This window comes from Thermobia domestica, chromosome 13, assembly GCF_964235325.1.
Source record: "Thermobia domestica chromosome 13, izTheDome1.hap1.1, whole genome shotgun sequence".
Lineage (NCBI taxonomy): Eukaryota > Metazoa > Arthropoda > Insecta > Zygentoma > Lepismatidae > Thermobia > Thermobia domestica.
Window position 1 is genome coordinate 198374058 of NC_137466.1, and position 9791 is coordinate 198383848.

Below are 9791 nucleotides of genomic sequence, written 5' to 3' on the forward strand. Positions count from 1 at the left end.
ACTCCCATTCCCCCCACTTAGTCATTCTTCCATCGTCATTCCCTTGCCTTTATCATCTGTCTCCCTTAGCTCAAAGTGCATAATCTTGGGACATTAAACTGAAATATTTTCTTTCATTTTTTTCCATGTCATATATGTAATAAATATTTATAAATATATAAATATACTTAAAAGTATCTATTTTTCTTTTTTTTTTTCCAGCACGATACAATGCAAGCGCTTTTGGCAAGAGACGAAAAGTTGGATAGCTTAGTGGAAAAGACAACAGAATTAAGTGAACAATCTAAAATATTTTATAAAACAGCTCGCAAAATGAATAAAGGGTGTTGTAATTTATAATATTAAGTTTCGGTTTTTCATACTAAAAAAAAATGTGTAGTTAGTCCAAAATTTGGTAAATATTGTGCTTCGGAGTTTATGAAATTTATGCATAAGAACATTTGCAAGGCCTATATTCTGTTTACGTATTGTAGTACTTCCATATTCTTCTGTCTATAAGGTTCGAATATTTTGAATTTACAGGATGTTGTGAAATAAAAAGCACTGGTTGAAATTCTGCAACTGTTATTATTATCTTTCCATTTTGGTAGGTCGTTTTACTTCTTCTGAAGGTAAATATTGTATTTTTATGATCATATTTTGTTGACATTCTTGTCTCGTTATATTTAGGTCTAGTGATTAATATTTATTCTTCCATTACATTATTTACAATGGAGGTTCCCAATCGGCGCATCACGACACAGTGGTTGTCACGCAGTCCCATTGGATGTGCGAAAATTTAAGAATTTAAAAATCATGAAGCATATAGGAATTAGTTACAATCAATGTTGAGACAGAAGGCCAAAATCAGAATTCCTCAGTGATAGCAACAATGTTTGGATATACATAGAATCATTACTTCATAGAAAGTTATAGATTTACACTATGATAATTTATTATTATTATTATTATTATTATTATTATTATTATTATTATTATTATTATTATTATTAATAATAATAATAATAATAATAATAATAATAATAATAATAATAATAATAATAATAATAATAATAATAATAATAAACACGTGTGTCATGATATTGTGTGTATTCAGTAAAGTGGAACATCAGTTCAAAAATGTTGGGAACAACTAACTTATGATATTCTCTACCATACTATGATAAAAAAATCTATAGAGTTTTGACGGAAATTTATAGACGTTTAAACTTTATAAGAAATAAAATCCTTTAAATTATTTCATTAGACAGATCTAATAAATCACTGTTTTAATTACCATACCACATTTTTATGTTTCCTAAATGTCAATCTTAATTTCAATATCAAAAATGACTACAGTTATGCTAACTAATCACGTATCTAATTAGAGATATCAATAGTCGGAACCAAAATTATTTAATAAATACAGTATTTGTTTCTTGGTATCATTTATATAGCTGAATTCGGTGTAAACATTCACAGACTGATTGTACTGTTATTTGGCTTTGATATGGTGAAATATTCTAGTATAATTTCACCAATTTACAACAATTTAATCTTCCTATAACTATGTTGATTTTTTTTTACTTACTTAAATATCCACAGATTCTGCAACACATTAAAAAAGTAAGTTAAAGTTTCCCTATTATAAGCTTTAAAACATATTTTATATTTTCTTGTATTTTGCTGAGAAATATTTAGTTTTGGAGGTACACTATGGAACATGACTTAAGCATAATCAAAAAATTACGTACACCTATATCTCAAATTGATACGATTTCGTCTAATCAATCCCTGAAGTTATTATTATTATTATTATTATTATTATTATTATTATTATTATTATTATTATTATTATTATTATTATTATTATTATTATTATTAATATTATTATTAATTATTATTATTTTAAACAGAGCAAGCATGGAGACTTATTAGTATATTATTTTGAGCACGATAAAACTTGTTCATAGCGTGAACACTATATCTATTAAGTTTATTGGCTATTAATTTGAGGAATGCAAACCGTTTTCACTATGTATAAACGAAGTGCTAGTTATTTTTTTCTCACAATGTGAACAATATATCGGTGTAGAGACTACAGAATATGTCAGATACTTTTGTTTCAAAAAGGGCATACGGAAAGGTTTTTTTTAATAAAAAATTTAAAGGAACAAATTTGATTACTACTATATTGAAATGTTGGCTTTCTGTGACACACATGCTTTACTTGTCACTATCTCTTCTTAAGGTGAGCATACTTTTTACTGAGTATTTGAAATTACACGGTTAAAATCATAAATGTTAAAGTGTTTTATTATTATTTCTGAAAAAAGACTGTGAAACTGAAGTCTTATACTGCTCACTACGATAGTATTTACCAGTTTCGTTTCCAACTAAAGACATCTGGTGTGTTGTGCATGTCCATTTTCAGTCCATTATTTTTCTGTGCTATACAACAACTATAGATTATCACTGTAAAATTTACTATATTATGTTGACAACATAAACTTATAAATTTCATACATAGCAATTCTCATAATTCCTGTATACTGTTTCTTGTTAAAAGCTGTTCCCAAACTATAGTTGTAAAATTTTTCAGCGGGAAAATTTAAAATTTTTTGTCATTAGATAGTTCATGAGTTGTATTTTATTTTTCTAGTTAACGCTTGTTTCGTTACAAGTAAAAGTAGGTGTCAAATGGTAAGCTATCGGCAGTAACCTGCCACTTTTTTTTTTTTTTTTTTTTTTTTTTTTTAAATTATAAGTTATTCGAAGATAAATTAACCCTGTTTCGTCACGCGTATCTATACATACGTATTAAGAACTGAAGTAAACTAATGTTTTGCCCTTAGCATGTTTGTTATTTGTAGTTTAATTTCATTCTTAAATCAAATACAATATTTTTACAGTATCCAAACATATCTTGGATATTCTAAAAGAATTTAAGTTTTTGTACATAATCATTTGATTTAACCAGCCACTGCTAATGGAAATGAATACGAAATACTAGTCCATAGCCCCTGTTCACTATATACATGTATTTAGTTTTGTTATTACATGGTTGGTGTGGATTATAGGTACTCATCGCATAGAATATAAGGTTCCGAAAATATTATATAAATTGTAAATGAAGTTTTATCTGCATAATATTTCAATACAATTTACTTTACATTTTCACAATAGTAATAAATAATATTTAGTTTACATAATAAAAAATATTTATTTTTAAAAATATTAGTCATGTAACAGAACACAATATTTACAGCATCAAAAGTTAATTAGAAAAATGTTGTTAAAAGATTTGAGAGGTGGAAGATCTATATAGAATCTATGAAACGATTATTCTTTGTTCTAATGACATCTTGGGAGATGTTTCAGTATTACTTTATTCATTTATTTATTTCTTTTACCTGAAGTAAAGCAGGCATTGTTTTCTTGTAGGTTATTCAAAAGCAATAAATATAATAATTTATTTGCTTATTTAATGTTATCGATTTTAAACATTATTAGCATAAAATTATTTCGTTTTCACATATTACAAACATTTACGTAAACCGATGTTTGCAAATAACACTACATATATATATATAGCTGGACTGGCAAAGGATATTTACCATATGCAAAAGGTCAGGCATTGGTTAATCACACCCATCCAATCTGAAATTATTCTTTCAATGAACTGCTTTTTTAAAGTTAATTTTTAACAAATTGCGTCTAGCAGTATTCAAACATTTCTTGGGTATTTTAAAAGAGTTTGGGTACAAGTCTACAGTTAATATCGAACTTGAACCAATTTTAAAATATGAAATGATCTAGACCAGTGGTTTTCAATCTTTCCATATTATCAGTCCAAGAAAAAGATAAAAAATATTATTATCTTTAAGTATTTTTTCAATTTAAGTTGACTTTTATGTAAAGTAGCATACATTATAATTCTATATAATAGTAATTTGTGGACCGGTGGTTGAGAGGCGTTGATCGAAGCGTTTTACAAGTGACTCATACTCGAATAAAAACGGCCTGTATTACTTCAGTTTTATATTTTTTTTTTTTAACATTTCTTCCAAAAACAAAATATTTATGTGTTAAACTTCTATCTTTTCTGATGATTAATGTGAGATTAACCAGTGTTTCAGAATGAAATTACCAGGAAAAAATATGTATGTATGTGTTTCTATTTTAAATTTTAATGTGGTGTACAAGTATGAGTGTCGCCATTGTTTCAGATATTTTGTTGTGATTTTTATAATTGTGAAAAATTGAAAAAAAAAAACTGTATAAGTTTCAGGGTATATGTGAAAAACTCGACTGAAACTATTAGAGCCTATTTTTGTACAACATTTACAAGAGGAAATAATTAAGAACGACATAATATTTTAGCAATTTGTAGCAGTACAGTTGTTATAAAATTAATAATGCATAAGAAATATATATATATATATTGAGACAAAGAAGATTAGAACGCATTGAAACTGGAACTTCTGTTCCAGATTTCACACACTAAGCAAAGTTATCTTGGACTGTTACTACGCCAGTACTTTCATTCTGAACTGCCACTAAATGAAGACTGGATATTTTTAACTGAAAAAAAGAAGAAGAAGAAAAATCCTGACCAATGAGGTCCAAGATTCAAGAAAAAGAAACTTGAAAATGTGATGTATAATTTTGTGTTAGCTGCCGTTGGCTTTAATGTATTTTAATGTGATGTGACATCCTGGATGGCTGTCTTAATAACTTAATATTCTGTGTTAGTTGTTTTCTTTTACTCAAAACCTATATGTTTAAGATACAATATTACAAACAGCAATACTGTCATTAAAAATCCACAAAATTTGTTAATTGTGGAGGCAGTGTCAAGACAGAAAAAAAAAATATAATACATTTGAAAAGTTTGTGTATTAATAACTTCGTTTAATGTTCTGTTTTGTTTGTTCAAGTGTGAAAAAATTTCAGAAAAATATACACGCTATCAAAAGAAGAAAAAAATCCAGATGTACTATGTACATACATATATACTAATACAAAATAAAGAAAAATGTTACTCTGTTTTTATGGTTTTATTTGAAACAACGTTTGCCACGAAAACCTAACATGAAAAAATGAATTCTGAAAACTTTCTTAATACAGTTTGTTAATATTGGATACCTCAACGAAAATATATTAGAATTGTATAAGTGACAAGTTTTAGATATTTTGTGTAAACTGTAATGCATTTATTTCCATCCTTTATCTATATTGCTACAATGCGAATGTATGAATTGGTCGTATCAGAACACAAAGATATATACACACAGGTTTGTACATTCAAATTTTGCATACACTACTTGATGCATAGCTAACTTCCACTTTTCATTATTCTAATTTATGCATGTTTCTTATGGATATTATCTTAAGAAAGATATTTTTCTGATTTGAACATTACTATGGATTACGAACTTGACAGGTATTCGTTTACCGAGTAGAAAGAGAACTCGAAGAGTGTATTTAAGTGTTCTAAGGAAACACGATGTTTTATTTTTCACAGAGGGAGAAAGTTTGTTATAAACATTTATTGCCATAGAGAATGTAGTATTCTTATTAACTGTTAAATGTGAGAGATCTACTTGAAAATTCAACATATTTATTGGTACTACATATATACACACAGTCTGTCACAAAAAATAGCACCACTTTGGAAAAACTGTTATATTAGTTCCAGCCCTATTTTATACACGTCGTTGGTCACACGCTGTTCAACTAATATTTTAATAGCTCTCTAATGTTTATGTTGTGGTACTATAGTATACATATGAATATTAAAAGAAAATCCTAAAGTTTATACATTAAGTGACTTTACAGTCCACATATTAATGAAATGCATATTATTGATTATCACACTTTTTGTGTGTTGTTTATCGGTAAATTGTGAGAAAGTTATTTACTTTTTTCGTTATTAAAAGTAAACGAATAAAAAAAAAGGAAAAGAAAAAGAATTGCTTAAACCACAATGTTTATAACTCTTCAGTACTTTGTTAGACACCTCGAGAAGTTCTTAATGCTGCAAGCCGACGAGGCATACTGTTCAGAAGTGTTTCACACAATGAAATATCCAGTTCGTGGTGCCAGATTCGAACGAGTTCCTCAATGAGTTGTCTTCTAGACTGATATATCTTCCCATATAATTTTCGTGACATAATGCGCCACAAATTCTCAATAAGATTCATATCTGAAGAATTTGGTGGCCACCATAATCTTTGGATACCCATGCTTGAAAACCAGTCCGCAACACTCCGTGCCCTGTGACATGGCACATTGTCATCTTGGAAAATAAAATAATCCAAATTCAGACCCGAGAAATAATCAGCTGCCATTCGTAGTAACTTTCGGTTAAGAATATCAAAGTAATATGCTGCATTCACTTGTTTACTGCAAATTTCACTCCCTTTGAGGTAAAACAGCCCCACAACATGACACTTTCAGCAAATCTTCTTGTTTTGGAAACACTCTGGCTTCAGACAATCTCTTTTTGTCATCCACAACTTCACTCCACTGTCATTTCCAACAACCATAATTTTTTTCTCTTCTGAGAATATTACGTGCTGCCACTGTTCATCACTTCATGCACAATATCTACTCACCAACTCTCTTCTAGCCTTTACATGCTTATCACTTAAATGTGGTTTCTTTCTTGGAGTTTTCTTATGTGACACTCTTTCATTTAATCGTCTGATAACAGTCATCCAGCTTATGTTACAACTTCCATTAGAAGAGACAGTCGCTGCAATTTCCCTGGAGCTGGAAACAGCCAAGCGAAAACCCTCTCAATTCACTTTCACAGTTATTTTCCTTTTCCTCCCACACCGTTCTGTTTTTGAAGATACACCATACACTTCTTGCTTCTGTATTATTCTACCAACAGTAGTATGATGTATACTTAGGATTTTGGCGATTTGTCTATTTAAATAGCCCTCATCTCGCATTGTCAGAATTCATCCTTGTTTACGAGGACTCGTATCACACACTTTCCCCATATTTCGAATTTCAAGGAGATGATGAAGATTCCTCAACGTCTTATAATGTAAATGAAGCACTTCCGTTTAGAACGTAAACAAAACAAACATTCAATGATACATAATTTTCATTAAAATTTGCACTTTACACCGCTCAGAAAAGCAAATAAAACGAGCATTTTGAGTCTCAATCACACTCATATTGACTACAGAGACACCAAACGGACAGCATCTGAACTACTGTAACGCAAAATACTGCTTTGATCTTCCCCAAACTTAAAGGTTGTTGGAAACACCAAGTAGATACCAATATATCATGGAATGGCTTATTTAAATAGTAAATATAATGAAACCCTTGTGGTTGCTCTGAGTGGTGCTATTTTTTGTGACTGACTGTATATATGGTAATGGTATAATTCTTTTTTTTTTTTTTTTTTTTTTTTTTTAATATTCTTTAATACTTAAAAGATTCCCTTGGCCTACAATAAGTCTCAAGTCTCGTAAAGGTGCATCTATTTTCTTACACCACCTAGTATTATATTATGTATCTTCCTTTTAGGTCATACTTGCAAGACTGTTTAATTTAAACTAGACGTGATAAATATGTGATTCATTTTTATCATTATTTTTAAATAGCGGTTTACAGTGAACTGTATCCGATGTTCTATCAATAATCACAATAGCTTTCTTTTGCGAGATCTGGCCAAAAAGAAGCTGAATAAAAAAATATATAAAAAAAAAAAAACGAAAGGCGAAACCGTTCTCGACTCTGCTTGTCAGTGCCGTGTAATGGGATTCACCCTAAGTATTTTGTCGGAAATTCCATCATCCTAGTTTGTTTCATCCTAAGAGTGCAAGCGTTAGAGTTAAGATGTCTTCCGTACTTGGCAATTTTGTGATATCAAGAAAATGAAAATTTTGGAAAAGCAGATCTGTACATCAAATTTTGTTCCAAAATGAACAATACATGTACAGAAATTTTGAAAATGTTGCAGCCAGGAAGAATATATGAGCCGAGCATGTATATATGGTGACTACTTAGGGGCAGAGCTACGAATGGGGGCTTGTGATTGTTCCTAAAAACGGCCGACCAGATAGGGTTGAGTTGAAAAAATAAAACATTCAGACATTCAACAAGGCCATTTCTCGTAGCCACAACAACAGCCAATCAAGAGCCAGCATCCCACAGCCAATCAGAAACCAGCATTTCCCTCAGCCAATCACAAGCCCCCATTCATAGCTCTGGCCCTAAAGTCACCATATATAATGCCCAATGCCTAAAGACGAATGCAATGTCTGCATTCGACATTCACCTTGCTGATAGCCCGAGAATACTTATTAAAATCACGTCGCTAGGAAAAATTCAGTTCTTTCTTTAGTGCTTAATATATATATATATATATATATATATATATATATATATATATATATATATATATATATATATATAAATCGACTTCTGCCATAGATCGGTATTCCAGGCACTTTTTACTTTTGCTCACGCCACTCGACATTCTGCTTGAAGTGCCACTTGCATGTCAACGTCAATCTATGTACACTCGATGTCTGATATTTAGAATTATATATTACGTATTTTTAGTATTAGTATCATTATTAATCAAAATGTGTGTCGTGATATTGTGGACGTCCAGTAAAGTGTGTCTTCGTTCAAAAAAGGTTGGGAACCACTGATCTAACGTATTAAGTGCTTTGCTAAAATCTAGTAATATGTACCTATTGCATATTACATCTGTTTAACGAATTTAGAACAGAACATTTCCGAAAACACACACGGAACAGAAATTTAAAGAACAGTTTCAGTAATGCCATATTGAGCAGTAGAAACAAAGTTAAAATTATAAAAAATAAAAAAAAAGTTAACTAATCTTCCCCACATACCTACCTATCTACCTACCACTACCCACAATTCTGGGTGAATCTTGACCTCCTCAACCATGCAGTCATGCAGTCTCTCTACATGTTCCATCCAGCTGATTCTAAATCCTTTAATGAGTCTTCTCTCCCTATCATCTCAATTTCGTGAGTCTACAGTCCGCAACAAAAAACCTGCAACACAAGCATGCAAGTTTATTGTGAAATGACAGTCTTTTGCTCCAAAATAAGTGGGCAGGGGAAGTCGCCGAGGTTTCTCCTGGCGTGATCCGTTCCACTTAAGACAGTATATTGATTCCCTGCGCTGTTCGGCGTAGTTTCACAATTAACTTACATGCTCATGTTGCAGGTTTTTTTTTCTGCGGACTGTACCTTATTCCCCGAAACAGTTCCTTCACAACCTTTGGGGAATGAATTTAAACACAATATTGATTTGTAGTTCAAAGTAATACATTTCTTCCCAGTTTTGTATGTAGTTTAACAACTACTAACTTCAATGTGTTAGGAAAAACGTCAGATTTCAATGAGTTTTTATTGTAAACAATAAAATACTTGCAATCTCACAAGGGTTACTTGAAGCTTCTATCGGGAACCTCATATCATCATAAAGAAGTCTCCTTTTCATTTTCACTGTAGTATGTATGAACTCTTTGCTAGCTACAGAGTATAAGAATAAAGATTTATCGAAGGTATCAGCATTTGAACGTTTTCAATTTTAGTCACGGAATATACGATTTATCCGGGGCAGATTTGTAAATCCGTAGACACTTCAGAGGAAACGGCGACGTCTAGTAACATTAACTTAGCCTCTGTACAGTTTTTTTTTTTTTTAAATCTTGGCCACCAACTTTTTTTTTAAGTTTGAAAGGTTATATTCTGATAATTAGCTTTTACTAAAGACTTTAATTGGCCACAGAAATCCACATT

At 30.5% G+C, this 9791-nt stretch overlaps 1 protein-coding gene across 1 annotated transcript in view; it reads left to right on the plus strand.

Annotated features, from left to right (window-relative positions):
- The window catches only part of Ykt6 (YKT6 v-SNARE homolog), a 59162-nt gene extending 54133 nt beyond the window's left edge, over positions 1 to 5029 (plus strand). Inside the window, exon 5 of the mRNA XM_081737205.1 lies at positions 202 to 5029. Within this exon, the coding sequence (XP_081593331.1) occupies positions 202 to 339 (138 nt within the window). The 3' untranslated portion in view covers positions 340 to 5029. The remainder of the gene's footprint in view (positions 1 to 201) is intronic.
- The last annotated feature ends 4762 nt before the right edge of the window (positions 5030 to 9791 follow it).